Source organism: Erythrolamprus reginae, chromosome 3 (genome assembly GCF_031021105.1).
Source record: "Erythrolamprus reginae isolate rEryReg1 chromosome 3, rEryReg1.hap1, whole genome shotgun sequence".
Lineage (NCBI taxonomy): Eukaryota > Metazoa > Chordata > Lepidosauria > Squamata > Dipsadidae > Erythrolamprus > Erythrolamprus reginae.
In genome coordinates, this window is record NC_091952.1 from 59,739,806 (window position 1) to 59,757,249 (window position 17,444).

General features: G+C 39.7%; 1 protein-coding gene across 8 annotated transcripts in view; it reads left to right on the top strand.

The window, feature by feature from the left end:
* The window catches only part of SRGAP2 (SLIT-ROBO Rho GTPase activating protein 2), a 236,130-nt gene that overhangs the window by 198,224 nt on the left and 20,462 nt on the right, over nt 1-17,444 (top strand). For 7 of the 8 annotated variants that reach the window (XM_070745533.1, XM_070745535.1, XM_070745534.1 and 4 more), the window contains exons 15-18: nt 800-877; nt 5,304-5,438; nt 7,754-7,859; nt 11,999-12,223. In XM_070745533.1, the coding sequence (XP_070601634.1) occupies nt 800-877; nt 5,304-5,438; nt 7,754-7,859; nt 11,999-12,223 (544 nt within the window). Of the gene's footprint in view, nt 1-799; nt 878-5,303; nt 5,439-7,753; nt 7,860-11,998; nt 13,490-17,444 lie in introns of those variants that run through there. The other variant, XM_070745541.1, reaches the window with a different exon arrangement.

The window sequence follows — 17,444 nt, forward strand, 5'->3', positions numbered from 1 at the left end:
CAATTGTTTCCAGTTTGGAAGTGATTGAAAAATTATTCCATATACATATATATATGAAAATCTACGAAAACAAATATATATATGTCACATGTCTTTTTTTGCTGAATTTGAAAATTAAGGGAGACTAGGATAGATCTATTTTGGCCTTATTTTGGCCTCATCAGCTAGCCATACCCTCACTGGGACTCGAACCTGCAACCTTTGCCTTGTAAGGCAGAGAATTAACCTCTAGGCTACAGTATCCAATCCCTTCAGCTCTGCACCAGGGAAGAGTTACATATTTTTGTGTCGAATCACCCTGGTGTATTGAAGGAACATCACAGCTCCTTTTTTGCCTCTCAGCCCAACCCAGGGCCATTTCCAAGGCAGTTAATTTTATTGAGAGCCGACAATTCTATCTATATGTGTTGTTTTGTTTTTTGCTGAATTTGAAAATTAAAAATACATATATATATATGTATTTATTGTGTGAGTGGGTTCACATACCAACATACATATATACACATATGAAGCATTTGAGTACAACAGATGTGTAACAATTCTCTAAATCTATTCCGGAATACATTTTCTTCATGCTCCGTGGAAAAAGAATCAGGGATGTTCTAAAGAACAAAGCAAAGAAACACCATCATTTTGCTCCTTTGAATCTTCATCAAAGTACAGAGTACATTTAAAGTACAAAATCATTGAATGCTGTAATTGGTGACTGTGTCATAGCTTTCTCTACCAAAAAAAGGTGAAAGAGTATCACTTGTGCAGTTCCTTCGGTTCTCATGGATTCTTCCTATTTTCTTTCCAGGACTTCAGCATGAAGGAATATTCAGGGTATCTGGATCTCAGGTTGAAGTGAATGATATTAAAAATGCATTTGAGAGAGGTAAGAGCAGTTATGATTGCCTGTGCATTTGCTTTTGTGCTTTAAGAGATGCTAAGACTGAGGTTGCAAACAGGGACAAGATCTTCTTTTCCATGGTTCTCACACTGCTGTAATGAGTATATTCTCCATATCCTTGCCCCTTCCACTCCCCAGTGCTCAGTAATCTTTGGCATCTAAATCCCTTAGGTTTCTGCTTCTTGTCACATCACTATATAAACATTTCAGACTGAAGGTGTATGGGATTTTTAAAAGGCCTTATAAATTATTTTAAATTGTTTTAAGTTAGGACATTTTTATAAGTAAATGGGCTAGTGAGCAGGAAGTTCATGAGGGGAAAGTTCAGTGGAAGTGATTGAAGGGAAAACTCTTCCAATTTGACATGGGTTTCCTGATTTATTTTGTCCTCCCCAAACTCTCGTAGAAAATTCTCATATTGCATCCTACACTGAAAAGAAAACCATTCAGTGCCTTTTTAAAATGGCACATTACTTGTGCCTTTTTAAAAACACAAGTAGTTTCAAGAAGGGAGAGATATGAATGAAGCTGTTCGAAAAAAATGCTTTAGGATTTTGAATAAGCTGTGCTTTAGGCCTCTGTTTGTATTGATTTACATAGAGGGATAGAATCAAGATCACGTTAATAACGTTAATGCCTTGGTAAGGCCACACTTGGAACACTGCATTCAGTTTTGGTCGCCATGATGTAAAAAGGATGTTGAGACACTAGAAAGAGTCTAGAGAAGAGCAAGAAAGATTATTACAGGACTGAAGGCCAAAACCTATGAAGAACAGTTTCAGAAACTGGGTATATCTAGTTTAACGAAAAGAAGGACTAAAGGAGACATGATAGCAGTGTTCCAAAATCTCAGGGATTGCCACAAAGAAGAGGGAGTCAAACTATTTTCCAAAGCACCTGAGGATAGAACAAGAAGCAATGTGTGGAAATTAAACAAGGAGAGAAGCAACTTAGAACTAAGGAGAAATTTCCTGACAGTTAGAATAATTAATCAGTGAAACAGTTTGCCTCCAAAAGTTGTGAATGAATGCTCCAACACTTTTTTAAAAGAAGATGTTGAATAACAATTTGTCTGAAGGTAGTGTAGGATTTCCTGCCTAAGCAGGGGGTTGGACTAGAAGACCTCCAGGTTCCTTCCAACGCTGTTGTTATTATTTATTACTATTTACATCATGATGTTGTGGTTCTTTTATAAATATTGCGTACCTTATTTTGTTTTTAATCATTTGTACGCTGCCTGTTTTGTAAATTGGATGAGGTATACAGTGATCCCCCGATCATTGCGAGGGTTCCGTTCCAGGACCCCCTGCAACGAGCGGGTTTTCGCGAAGTAGCGCTGCGGAAGTAAAAACACCATCTGCGCATGCGCAGATGGTGTTTTTACTTCCGCCGCAGAAGCGAGGAGCCGAAGATTGGGGTTTCCCCGCCGCCCACGCAAACTCCTCGCTGCTGCCGCGCCCGCCGTTCCAAGTTGGGGGTCCGGGGGCTGCTAGGAAGCCCCCCATGCCGGCGGTGACATTTTAAAGCACCTGCGCGGCTTCCCAACTGAGCCCTCAAGCCAAGCTCAGAAGTTCGCCTTTGGCGCTTGGCTTAAGGGCTCAGTTGGGAAGGCGCGCGGGTGTTTTAAAACGTCGCCGCTGACATGGGGGGCTCGCTAGCACCCCCCCGAACCCCCAACCCGGGTTTGGGGGGGTGCTAGCAAGCCCCCCATGTCGGCAGCGACGTTTTAAAACACCCGCGCGCCTTCCCAACTGAGCCCTCAAGCCAAGCGCCAAAGGCGAACTTCTGCGCTTGGCTTGAGGGCTCACTTGGGAAGGCGCGCGGATGTTTTAAAACGTCGCCGCCGACATGGGGGGCTCACTAGCACCCCCCCAAACCCCCAACCCGGGTTTGGTGGGGTGCTAGCAAGCCCCCCATGTCGGCGGCGACGTTTTAAAACACCCGCGCGCCTTCCCAACTGAGCCCTCAAGCCAAGCGCCAAAGGCGAACTTCTGCGCTTGGCTTGAGGGCTCAGTTGGGAAGGCGCGCGGGTGTTTTAAAACGTCGCCGCCGACATGGGGGGCTCGCTAGCACCCCTTCGAACCCCCAACCCGGGTTTGGGGGGGTGCTAGCAAGCCCCCCATGTCGGTGGCGACATTTTAAAACACCCGTGCGCCTTCCCAACTGAGCCCTCAAGCCAAGCGCCAAAGGCGAACTTCTGCGCTTGGCTTGAGGGCTCAGTTGGGAAGGCGCGTGGGTGTTTGAAAATGTCGCTGCCGACATGGGGGGCTCGCTAGCACCCCCCCCGAACCCCCAACCCGGGTTTGGGGGGGTGCTAGCGAGCCCCCCATGTCGGCGGCGACGTTTTAAAACACCCGCGCGCCTTCCCAACTGAGCCCTCAAGCCAAACGAACCCGGGTGGCCGGGCGAGCAGCGAGCGAACGGCGGGTGGCCGGGCGAAGGGCGGGCGGGCGAGCGGGTGCTGGGGGGGGCTTCTCGCCCTCCCGCCAGCAAGAGGGGGAAGACCCAGGGAAGCCGCCCAGCAGCTGATCTGCCCGGCGCCATCTACGCATGCGTGGCCATAGAAAAAAAGGGCGCGCATGCGCAGATGGTGTTTTGACTTCCGGGTTGAAAAATCGCAAATTAGCCTGTTCGCAATGGTCGGGAACGCAATAACCGGGGGATCACTGTAAATCATTTAAATTAATTGAATTTGAGATTAATAAATATGGTCAAGGAAAGATGGGACATTTTTGTCTGTGAGGCAGAAGATAAATGTATGTAAAGTATAAATACTGTACAGAACAAGGGATGTTCTCTGCATCCCCAATCAACCTAGCCAGCCAAGGATAAGGACCAGTGAGTTTAGGAACAGCTGAAAGTGTACAGGTCCTCAAGCTTCTAAGAGACACATCAAATTGTTCTAGCATTATTATGTAAATATTATATTTAACTAAAACAAAGGTAAATAGTTCACCTATAAAATGGAAGAGCTTTCATATATTTACTGACAATGCAATCATGGAAGCAATTCTTCTTCTCTCTGATATTTCAGGGAAGGATTGTTCTAAATTCCAGATCATCTTTCTTTGATGTCAGTACAGTACGAAACACTAACTTTTTCTACATCCATTTCTCATGGTCTTCTTAAGGCATATGCAGTACTAAAACGGAAAATGCTATTAACATTTCTTGTTCCATCAAAAGGCTCTTGATGAGAATTAATATTGAGGAAAATTCTCTAATTAATTATCCTCTGAAGTATTATGATAGAGCCGATTTGCAATGGTTTCAGTTACATTAAGAAAATTAATTATTTCCAATACTGAGGTTTTAACAGCAATCCTTTCTTTCTTTAGCTCTCATGATAGAAATAGATGGATTCCAATATGTCAAAGAAGTATGCGCTCCTACTTTTCAAGCATGACATTGTTCATTTGACATTTTTTGCAAATATTCTGAAACCAGAACATCCCAAAATAAAAACTTCACATGTTCCATTTTAAATATCTTCGGGACCGCCTCCTGCCGCACGAATCCCAGCGACCGGTTAGGTCCCACAGTGTCGGCCTTCTTCAGGTCCCATCGACTAAACAATGCCGTCTGGCGGGACCCAGGGGAAGAGCCTTCTCTGTGGCGGGGGCCAACCCTCTGGAACCAGCTCCCCCCTGAGATTAGGATTGCCCCCACACTCCCTGCCTTTCGTAAACTCCTTAAGACCCACCTCTGCCGTCAGGCATGGGGGAACTAAAAAACATCTCCCCCTTGCCCATGTTGTTTTTGCCATTTGACTGATTGACTGTGTGCCTGTTTTTTATATTTATTGGGACTGTTTTTATGAATTTATTAATTTTAAATTGTAATTAGATTGGTGGGCATTGGATTTGTTATTATGTACTGTTTTTTATTATTGTTGTGAGCCGTTCCGAGTTTGCGGAAAGGGGCGGCATATAAATCCAATTAATCTAATCTAATCTAAACCCCTTTGCCCAAAATCAGCCTTTGCATTATGCAATATGTATCCCCTTAGAGTGTGAATTGCCTGTGTTGTAGCTCCATAACATCTACTAGCTTGAATTATGCTGCTAAGAATAGAGTAGAGAAAAGCTTTTTTTGCAAAGTGAGATTAGACACACAAGTAATTTTTCTACAGAGCAGAAGCAATAGGGTAATAATAACAATCATACCAATAAGAGTGGATAGTGAAGAAAATGAGAAGAATAATAGTGCTACAGAAGCGATAGTCTTATGCTGGAGCTACTTTTAAGAATGGGAATTAATTTTGTATGTATGTTTATTTTTGAGCCAAATTTCTGTTTTCATTTTCAAAACAAAATTTTATTCTTCCCATATTTTGCAGTTGGTTTGTTTTTTAAAATATGCAAATATCCTACTTACTCCATTGTTATTGTCTTTGTTCTGTGGTAACCAGGGGAGGATCCACTGGCTGGAGACCAAAATGACCATGATATGGATTCAATAGCGGGTGTCCTAAAGCTCTATTTTCGTGGGCTAGAACATCCCCTCTTCCCTAAGGAAATCTTTCATGACCTGATTGCCTGTGTCAGTAAGTAGCACAAAAATGTACAAGCCAGTTAGCAATATTGCAAGGAAATTAAATAATGTAAATGTGTTTCTCTGTGTATTCATACTGACCTATAAATAGATGCAAACAAATGAAGATCTTTGCATATTTGAAGTAGAAATTATTTTCTTCCCCTGCTCGTTTTCTCATGAAATAGTGATTATATGTAATCTCTACTCTGTGGTGCATTACCATCTTATTCATCTCTGCTGAGTATCTTTTCCTCATTCCTGTTTTTTGGACTTAATGCTATCTATAAGAAACCATACCACTGGTTTCTCAGAACATTTCTTAATCCTGACAGTATCTCACAGGAGACGAAGAGATCTGAAACATGTTGGTTTGCTTCTGAGATAGTAAATATGCAAAATCATAATAAAAGATCGTTTGCCTCTCACTGGATCATAAGCTACTGGAACAATTTGTATTTCTCTTAATGTCCATCTAAATCCCACTACAGTTAATCTGGGCTTTCCATTTCGATTAACTGATTTAAAAGGATGATTCTGTGTGCTGCCTCAGTAGATTCTAGTACAGTGATTTTCAACCTTTTTTGAGCTGCGGCACATTTTTTACATATACATATATATAATAATAATGGGGCACATATATAATGGGGCACCTTGAGCGGGGGAGAGGGGGGGGGCTAAAAAAAGTTTGGACAAAAAAAATCTCTCTCTCTCCCTCTCTCTTCCTCCCTTTCGCTCTATTTCTCTCCCTCTTTCTCTCTCTTCCTTCTTCTCTCTCTCCATCCCTCTTTCTCTCTTCCTTCCTTCCTCTCTTTTTTGCTCTCTTTCTATCTCTCCCTCCTTTCCTGCCTCTCTTCCTCTCTCTCTCTCTCTCCTGCTTTCTTTCTCTCTCTCTCTTGCTGAGCTTCGCGGCACACCTGACCATGTCTCGCAGCACACTAGTGTGCCGCGGCACACTGGTTGAAAAACACTGTTCTAGTATAACCATATCTTGTAAGGCTAATGCTGACAGAATAAGAGTAAGGATATAGATTTTAAGACTTAAATATCTTGCCTCTTTAAACAAAGGCTTTTTTAAACATGTTGAAAAATTTGCCTATTTGGGGGTTTGATCCACTCTTTCTTGACTCCCCATCCCACCACATTATTATCTTATCTTTCCCAATGTCATTTCATTTGATTATGCTAAAGAAAAATGACTGACTAGGTAAATTAGTAGACTAAAAATAATCCAATGCAGAACGTTTTTACTTTAAAGAGAGTCCTTTAAAAATCGTTTTGTCCTTTTTTGGTCTTTATCATTTGAAGGCAATGTAGGATCAATGTGACTTCATCATTTACTTAATTATTTATTCGAGAAACCGAAAGACAGCTAGCAGCTTTCTGTCTGTCAGCATCTGCCTTAAAGATATTAGACAATCTTCACAGTATTTTTCTGCAGCATATAGGAAACAAATTAAGCTGGTAAGTTGCACCTCATCGTTTCAAGGGTATTAATACTTTCCCTGGGACTGATAGGTTTACAGTGAAGGTCTTGGTGCTGACTCACATCTATAACAAACAGTGAATTCATTGTCAGAGCATAAGAAGGACCATGCTGGAAAAAAGCCTTTGAAGTAAGATATAGGAGATCTCCTCTTAAAAAGATCTGGAGTTTCATTTTCACAACAAATGAGTCTACACAGTTCAACTCTGTTAGATGAAAAGAGAAGCTTGTTGCCAAATAATTCTGAACTTCCAGAGCCAAGGCTTTGTGCTGCCCACTTTTTTCCCATTATATTTCTGTAGACATAGCTCTTTGTCTCATCATTCAGGAATGCTAATCTGCCTGTGGAATATTAAGCTAAAGATTTCTTTTGAAACACCCACCTTAAGAAACTAAGTGTAATAGACTGATGTAATTGCTACAATGGATAGTATTCAGTGCTTCCACACTTGACCAGCTTCAGATTTTCATGTCCTGTTCTGTTGAGTCAGAATATAATTGAACATTTCGTACATCTTCACGTACACAAAGCGCTCTAAAACTATAATTCTCAGTAGTTGCAAGTCTCTTTTTCTTAACCTTCATAATCACGTTGCTAACATGCAAAAAAGAAAAGAAAGAAATCCTCACCATAGCCATAATACTTCTGCTATGCAATGAATTCTCAATGCCTCTGCATGTGATAAAATAAGATCTACACACGTTCAAACATTAAAACGGTTAAATATCACGATTATTCTTATACCTGTGAAAATATATTAGAGTAGTAAACTAAAGTGTGACCAAATTATTCAGTTTTATCATATGGTCTGAACAATTGTCTATGTACTCTTTTTCTTTAGCAATGGATAACCTGCAAGAGAGAGCTCTGCACATCCGAAAAGTCCTGCTGACATTGCCTAAAACCACATTGATTATAATGAGATACCTCTTCGCATTCCTCAGCCAGTAAGTATTCCAAGTACATTGGTAGTCTGGAGAAAAATATACTGCTCAAAAAAATAAAGGGGACACTCAAGTAGCAAATGCTAGATCCAAATGAATGAAATAATCTCATTAAATACTTCGTTCTGTACAAAGTTGAATTTACACAACAGCATGTGAAATTGATTGTCAATCAGAGTTGCTTCCTAAGTGGACAGTTTGATTTCACAGAAGTTTGATTTACTTAGTTTAGTTTTAGTTTAGTTTTATTGGATTTATATGCCGCCCCTCTCGGAACACTCGGGGCAGCTGACAACAATCACTTGGAGGTATATTGTGTTGTTTAAGTGTTTTCTTTATTTTTTTGAGCAGTGTATTAGAATCTTAAAGTTGAAAAACACTTTGGGGGCTGTCTAATCTCACACCTACTTCTTGTATGAAGTTCTTAGCTAAAGCATCTCTAATAGAAAGCTATTCTTACACAGCTTGAAGATCTTCATTGAGATCTTCAACTTCCTGCTGATGGTTTTATTATCATTTCTTCTTCTTCGCATTAGGGATTTTAAAATAAGTTTCAGCTATAACTAGTTCTACCAGAAGTTCAAGTAGATTAAAATCCTTTAATCTGTAAAGTTAACTATCATAAATATGGTCCCTTACAACAATTGGTAACAATTTGAATTGAATTGTTGAATTCCAAAGATTTCCATTTAATTGGCCTCAGGAACAGAACAATATAAATATTACGAAAGCACAATATGTAAATAAATGTAATGCTCATTTCATTGTTGTGGTGTTTTAAACCATTCTCAAAAGTTGTATCAGAATTTTGTATCCTGCTTAAATTACAAAGGTATATTTGTTCATGTTACAGCAAGTATTTCCTTCTAGTACCAGGAACAGGAGAAAATAATTTTGCAGACAGAACAAATATACAGCCATGTTTGATTTGTTTCAAGATGTTACCCTTTTAATTTCTGAGATTTCATTAGCCACATGAATGTGATTTCAATCCTGCTTTTATAGCCAAATGAATACAATTCTACAGTTGTAGGCAGTATTTTGTATTTGGAATATTGTATGCTTGGTTTCATGTGTTTCACCTAAACACAGATACAGTGGTCCCTCTATTATCGCGAGGGTTCCGTTCCAAGACCCCTCGCGATAATCGATTTTTCGGGATGTAGGGTTGCGGAAGTAAAAACACCATCTGCGCATGCGCGCCCTTTATTCTATGGCCGCGCATGCATAGATGGTGGAGTTTGCGTTCCCCGCCGCCCACGCAAAGGGGAAACCCGATTCGGCTCCTCGCTGCTGCTGCGCTACCGAGCAGATCAGCTGCTGGGCGGCCGAAGGAACCTTCCCTGGGTCTTCCCGGCCACCCACGCAAAGGGGAAACCCCGGCTCCTCGCTGATGCCCGCCGCTCGCCCGCCCGCCAGCAAGAGGGGGAAGACCCAGGGAAGGTTCCTTCGGCCGCCCAGCAGCTGATCTGCTCGGCGCAGCAGCAGCGAGCAGACGAAGATCGGGGTTTCCCAGCCGCCCACGCAAAGGGGAAACCCCAGCTCCTCGCTGATGCCCCCGCTCGCCCGCCCGCCACCCGCCAGCAAGAGGGGGAGAGATAGAGAAAGAGAGGGAAGGAAAGAAAGAGATGAGAGAGGGAGGAAGAGAGTGTGAGAGAGGAAGAAGCAAGATAGAGAAAGAGAGAGAGAAAGAAAGATGAGAAAGGAAGGAAGAGAGTGACGTCATCGGGTGGAAAAATCGCGATATAGCGTTTCACAAAGATCGAGATCGCGAAACTCGAGGGATCACTGTATTTCTGTACATTTATGCAGTCATTTTATGAATATTTAATGAGGTACAATATTAGAATTTGTGCTTACAATATCATGTGCACCTTCCTCACTCTACTAGAAATTAACATGATTTCTATAAAAGTTTTCATAAAGCTTAATGCTGTAATCTTTTTCCAAATAGAAAAGACAGTGACAGTTTGTGAATAGCTTATAGTTTGTTCTCTGGTACAAATTTTGGGGGTGTTGATGTTGACAATATGGCATGATTTAGAAACATGTAATTCATGCTAAAAGGGACAGAGAGGAGAAAATCCAAAAACATGTCTTTAATAAAGCTATTTATTCATTTTTTGGGCTGTCATTGGATAATTTATATATTTCTAGACAGCTTAATGCTAGGTGCTTTTACTGGAGTAATTTGAGTAAGTAAATAAATAGTGCCTAGATAAATGGCAGCATCTAACTGATCTTGATTAGTTTTGAAGAAAGAAACACATGGGATTCCTGGAATAGGAGACCAGTAGGAAATACCAGGTTAGAAAGTACCAAATATCTTCAAACTAGGCAGAGACAAACCATTTCTTTTTCTGTTGCCAAGAAACAAAATGGATATATTTATAAAATCATCAGGAGGTGAGCTCAACTCAAAGGATGTTTCATCTTTAAGTAAATAAATACCCCTAAGCAGACTGCTGGGAAAGATATTTCCTTAAACGCAAGACAGGTGGCTGCTGGTATATAATCCAGGGGTACAGCTAAAGGATTTCTCTTCTAGATATATCCTTTAATGTTTATACTGTTTATTAAATCTGATTGTTTACTCTGCAACTAACCCACAAGATTAAAAAAAAGATAGAGTTAATAAGACAAGGTCTTAGGCTTCCAATGCTGCCCTAAAAAATCATATCCTTGTTACTTTATCAAAAGAAAGAAACTGGGTGACCGGAGGATGGGGTTGTACAACTGTTGGGGCAGTATATTCCCTACTTTTCCCTGGATTACCATGAAAAAGATCCAAGTCCAAGTCTGTTGCCTCAATTTCAGAAGGCAGAATCATTTTGTTCTTCCAAAAGAACTATTTCATTCTGTCTTTCAAATATTCTACAAATATTCTAATTAAAGAACATGGAGTGAAGTAGCTTGAATGTTATCCAATATTACAAATGCATGGGAGAAGCTGAAGGTCAAGTGCTAGATACTGAATTTTGATAGCTAGCCAAGTTTATTCTATTCTTAAGGATAAATAAATAGTAATGCACTCGATTGCTGGCATGCTTCCTCTGCATGTTTTGTAGGCAGAGTTACAGTTAAATATATGACAAATTATTCAAATAAAATTACTTTTTACATTGAACACATTTTTCTCAGCTAAGTCCTGATTTCAGGCTGTCAAACCCAGTTCTTATTGAAAGGTTATGAAATGTTTTCAAGTGAGATTCAAAGCTTGCTGCCTAAGTGGGGGGTAAGAGTGCATCTCCCTTTGCTCTTTGGAGTTTGAAAGGTGAAACATCAGCCACTGAACTGTGTTCTGGGCAGTTGAAAACACTATTTTATAAATGACAGCAGTAGAGTATGGAGGATGTAGGGGCAAGCTTTCTGAACCTTTAAAGCAAACTGTTCTTCTGAGCTTTTACCTTCAGAAATGTTCAGTGTGTCAGACTGACTAATGTTTCAAATGCCTATGGTTGACATTGCATGTTGAGCACTGACATGAAGCTTTTAGTGTTCTCTTTGAAAAATAAAGATATTTTGGCTGTGAGGTATGGATGCAAATAAGGGAGAGGAATCAAAGGGGTGTGTTAGAATCCTTACAGTGTTGTGCTGTGAACCATGCAGCATCATATTCAGTCACACTTTCATCTGCTCCTTGGCTGTTTATGAGGTGTGGCTGATGCAGCTGTTCTCTAGGCAGGGGGCATGGAACAAATGCCAAAAAAATGCTGGCAGTAAAGTGCATCCTGAACTGAAATGAAGCTAGATGGTGAGTTTTCCATCCCTCATTACACACAGAAGCACGCGTACACTTTTAACAAATGTTCTCTGTGTTAATTGAACATAAAATGAAAATTGTTCCTGCTGTTAATTAAAGAAATCCATGTGCTACCCAGTATGTTCTGAACATCTTCTGCTACAGAAGAAGCATCATCCTTACAAAGAAAAGTAAACTTGTAAGGTGTCAAATGCAGAAAAGCTCTCTCTCTCTCTCTCGTTTTCTGTATGCTGTCAATTTTAAGCGTAACTTTAGTTAAGTAGTCTCAAGACACTCCTGCTACTTTAGATCAGATTTCCATTATAGAAAATCACTCTAGATCTGGGAGTTTGGGAGACTGTTCTCTATTGCCACTCTGTTCTCTTTTTTCCTCCTACAGTTTATCTCAGTTCAGCGAAGAGAACATGATGGACCCCTATAATTTAGCCATCTGCTTTGGACCCACACTGATGTCAGTGCCTGAAGGCCATGATCAGGTCTCCTGCCAAGCTCACGTTAATGAGCTCATCAAAACTATAATCATACAACATGAGAATGTCTTCCCAGGACCAAGAGAGATGGAAGGACCTGTATACACCAGGGGTGGAAGCACTGAGGATTACTGGTACGGTAGGATGTAAAGGGAGAGAAGTGAAGGGAGCAGTGTTTCAAAGTGCTGGTTCCAGTATTTATCCTGTTTTTGTTATCTGTATTGTGTAAAGAGAAAACGGTCGAAGAGACTTAAATGCAACCAGGTTTGCCCACACTAAAAATATAGACCGCTTGGATTTGGCAGAAGGTATCTGGCATGATTACACATTATTATATCATAGACAAGTAACCCAGTCAGAATTGTTCATGGAACTGTCTAATGGTATTATGGTAATTACCATAGCCAGATTGTGGAAATATTGTACCGGCACACTGCCTGAATCCATCATTGACATCCATCACTTTTCTCAGCATGTCTTGAGCAGCAAAGTTGAGAGCACAGGTGAGCCAAGAAAGCTCAAAATGGTTTAATTTCAAGACAGCATTGACAAGGGAGAAAAGCTTATTTTCTCCCTAATACACACACAAGGGGCCTGTTTGTGCCTTCCTTTTGAAGCCAACGTTTGCAAACAATTTGGCGGGAGTAACCTTTTTCACCAGGTGAATGTGGAGGGGGGATACTTCAGTTGTAAACAGGAAGGGAAATGTTTGTTCCACTCATTGAAAGGAAGACTGCGAAAAATGATCCCCTCCCCCAAAAGGTTCAGTTGCATTTTTCAGCAATCAATTAGGTTGGTTTCATTTTTCTTCTTCTAGAGTACCATTGCAAGGCTGCAAAAAAAAATATTTTTACATTTTCCACAAGAGAAACCCATTCCACCAAGCTGTAGCCACTTTTATTAGCTGCCAATCTTAATTTTCTTTAGTTCTGTTGCCTTTCCTTTGTTTAAAGATTAATGTCCCTAAGTTGATTATAAAATGGTCACAGAGCTATAAAAAATGAGCTTCTGGTAATGTCTTTATTTGGAGCCTGTAGGATATCATGCATCCTCAGCAGGGGAACACGGTCTGGAAAATGGGTTTCTCCTGCTTCAGCTGTTTAAGTTTTAGCAAATGTTCTAAATTATGATAAACAGTAAAGGAAACAGAAGCACCTACTGTGAACAATTGGCTCAGAAATTTCTTTGGGGTAAATAGATTATCTATAACTGTGGACAGTTGAAGACCCTTTTCATTGGACTGGAATAGAATTAAATCTTCCAAAGAGGTTTTCCAAGACATGTTATGTATATAAATTTGCTTAGTTGTAATGTTCTTTCTGGCTTGACATTTACCTGTGTATACTATATTAAGAAAATAAAATACATTTTTGGAAAAAAATGGAGGCCAATATAAACTATTTAATATTTTTGTGTGTTTTTTGCAAGCTGAGTCTCTCTAAATGATAGTTTCAAAAGCAATTTAATTTCCATTACTCTCCATGGTTTATGTTCTGTCTAATTTACATTTCTAATATCTTGGATGTAATATATTTGCTCCCGACTCCCCAAAAAAGGAACAGCTATGGGAGAAACGAGACACTGAAGGGTTAAATAAGGTTCAGGAGGGAAGTGTTTTTAATAGGAAAGTGAACACAAGAACAAGGGGAGACAATCTGAAGTTAGTTGGGGGAAAGATCAAAAGCAACATGAGAAAATATTATTTTACTGAAAGAGTAGTAGATCCTTGGAACAAACTTCCAGCAGACGTGGTTGGTAAATCCACAGTAACTAAATTTAAACATGCCTGGGATAAACATATATCCATTGTAAGATAAAATACAGGAAATAGTATAAGGGCAGACTAGATGGACCATGAGGTCTTTTTCTGCTGTCAGTCTTCTATGTTTCTATGAATTTTAATATCTCAAAACTGAATGAATGACAAGTCCAAATCATTGAGGGTTCTTCCCTGAATAATTCTTTTTCAACATGAAGGAGTTCTTGAGAAGCAATGTGCTTCTTGGGACCATGAACTTAATGTTATACAAGGACCATCTTCTTACAGCGAGATTTATTGACTGCCAAATGCATGAGGGCTTATCAAGCATTTGGCTAAAACAAACCTTTCACTTCTCTCCTGCTTGCTGATGAAATATATATTTTCCAACTCCCAGGCCACTTACAATTATATTGCTGTTGATGTGTTTTTGGATTTCCTTGGTCTTCCCCAAACCTTGCAGTGATTAGTACTCGCAGCAGGGTTACTATCTCTGAGCTCTAATTCTTTTGCCTCGACAATATATACTGAATTGTTAAGTAGACCAAAGCATCCAGCTGACACTATCAGGTTTGATAAGCTCTTGATGCAAGAGAGATCTTCTAATTTTCAGTGTTTATTTTTTTTCTCCCCATATGGTAAGAAGTTTAAGAAATAGTGTAGAACATAGTTCCCTCTAAGCTGAGCAGTGAGCAATCGCTCACTTAAAAATCATCATCAACTCAGAGTTTTCCAAACCTGCCCAGAAGCCGAGAGGGAAAGAGTGAGAGGGAAGGAGAGAGAGAGGAAGAGAGGAAGAGAGAGAAACAGATAGAAAAAAGAGAGGGAGTAAGGAAGAGAGAAAGAAAATCAAAATCTAGTTTGAAACTAGCTCAACTATTTAAGTGGCATTTTGATATTGATAGAGTTGCCATATTATGAGCTCACTGTTATAGACACTCAGTACAGTATTTTATTTTGAAATTCTCTGAGGCAAAACAGGGTGGGTTTTTTATTTGTTTGTTTATTTATTGATTTATTTATTATTCCTGTGCCGCCCAGTCCCGAAGGGACTGCCGCTCAGACACTATACTTTTCCGCCCACCCCCCAAAAAATTAGAGGGAACACTGGTGTAGAATCTGTGGTTTGTTGTCTAATTCTTTTCACTGGCGAGGGGGAGTTCAGAAAGAGCAGCAAGGAGTATTTCTAGAGCTGCCTTAAGATTAGTAGTTTGCTGGATTCATAATGTGTTAAATCAACCAATTTTAACTGAAGATTAAAAACAAAATTATATATGAATCCCCAAGTGAAAAATACAAAATTTGAGCAAATTCTTTATCAAAACTTTCTTAAGCTAGATACTCAAAAAGTAATTAATGATACAGTAGATGGCTAAATGAAAATAGAAAGTTCACCAGCAGTATTTGAACTCGGATTATGAAAGGTCTTTTCATACTGTAATTTTGTCTTTTTCCTGCATTTTGGATTATATAGTATTAGTTTCTTTCACTTGGAGGGTGTTCTGGTCCATGGCACTCGGAGCGAACCCCAACTCAGAAATCACTTATTTTATGAAAAAATCCCACTCTATTTGAACACAGGCATACATAATGAAATGTAGGGTTTGAAATGGCCCGGAAGAAGTTATTTTTCTCTAGAGCTAGCTGTAATCTATGCCCGGGAGGAGTGCCAAAAAACTCGGTCTTATCTGAATTCCTAGATAAAGTCCATTCATTACTTAAACATATGCTTTTGGTCACCGAAAGCTTGCCAGCACAGCATCCAACAAAGAATGTCTTTTATTGAAGCAGAAATCATGATTTTTAAGCCTTGTTCAATCACACCTCCCAGCCTCATATCTCTTCCATTGTACAACGCTGATTCTCCACGCCCCATTCCCCACAATCCTTTTCCTTTATACTACCACTCGAAACAGAATACCCTACGAAAGCAGACTATCAATCCTACGTCTAGAAAGCTTAGAACTACGTCACCTAAAACACGATCTAAATATTGCCCACAAGATCATATGCTGCAACGTTCTACCTGTCAATGACTACTTCAGCTTCAATCGCAACAACACAAGAGCACGCAACAGATTCAAACTTAATATTAACCGCTCCAAACTTGACTGTAAAAAATATGACTTCAGCAACCGAGTTGTCAAAGCGTGGAATTCATTACCTGACTCAGTAGTGTCAACCCCTAACCCCCAACATTTTCTCCTTAGACTATCCATGATTGACCTCTCCAGGTTCCTTAGAGGTCAGTAAGGGGCGTTCATAAGTGCACCAGTGTGCCTTCCGTCCCCTGTCCAATTGTCTCTCCTTATCTCATTTATCTTTTCTTCCTTTCAAATATGTTCACCTATACTTTTATATCTTTTCTTCTATTCTTTTCTTTACTTATATTATTATATATCTTTCTCTTCAATGTGTATTATGTATTGGACTAAATAAATAAATTAAATAAATAAATAAATAAATAAGTGACATCACACCTCAAAGAGGCTAAGGCTGTAAGCTATACCTTTTACTCTGTAACTCCTCTTACCTTCAGAGCAATCTTCTATAGCGAGGGTCAATCCAATGACTTTCCACTCCCATAGTGTTCCTCACTCTTTGACTGGGATCACTTCCCCATTGTTACACCAGCCCCCTCTAGTGGTTCCTCAGGCTCACTCAAGTCACTTTCTGCCTCACACTCACTCTCTGCTTCATCTACCAACCCCTTGGCTCAGGGTATCCAGAGGGGCCTGGCTTAGTCTCCTCAGAATCTGACATGATCTGAGGTGGACAAGGAGCACTCACAACCGAGGATGATACTAATATCACTTAGCCATTTTTTCCAGGTACCTCATATATCCAGAAACACGGCAGCCTTATGCACTTACTCAATATTTATGGAACAAATTGAACTGAACATTTTGATGATAAAAATCTTGTGAAAATGGGTGGGTTTGGTCTCTGAGGAGGTTGTAATGTCCATACTATCAGGATACAAGTGTGCAGCTACCCAACACAACTTTAAGATGAGATAAAAGACTACTATGTCCCTAAAAAGAAGCTTAATTATATGAACACATTTTGCATTCTACAATTCTTCCTTCAAAGATTAAGAAATTCAAGATATTTCTTCTGTGCAAAGTAACTGAATTTGGAGAATCATCAACTTCAATAACTGATCACCATCTGTGATGCCTCATAATTATAACATTGCTTGGATTTCAGTCTTGCAGCAGAAGTCTGGTAATAGCTAAACAAATTCGCTTTGAAGGGGGAAACCCCCCATATTTTTCCACTTGTAATTTCTGTTTGTTATTCTTCCATATCAGCATATAAATAAATGGCCATGTAAGAAAGAAAATATATTTTTACAGAAAGGGAGCATTTCTCAGTAAAATGTCAACTTAAAGTGTACTTTTTTCTCCACTGCATGTCATTACATTTTCATTACATACTTTATTTAAAATTAATTAATTAAATTTCAGTCACTAGTTTGATATATTGTATTCTGCCTTGGAAAATATAGAAACCTAATTTAATATATAATCTAACATAATTTAAGGCACAGAATTTGAGGGATGCTAAAATGTGAGTTTCTATGCAGAAATTGC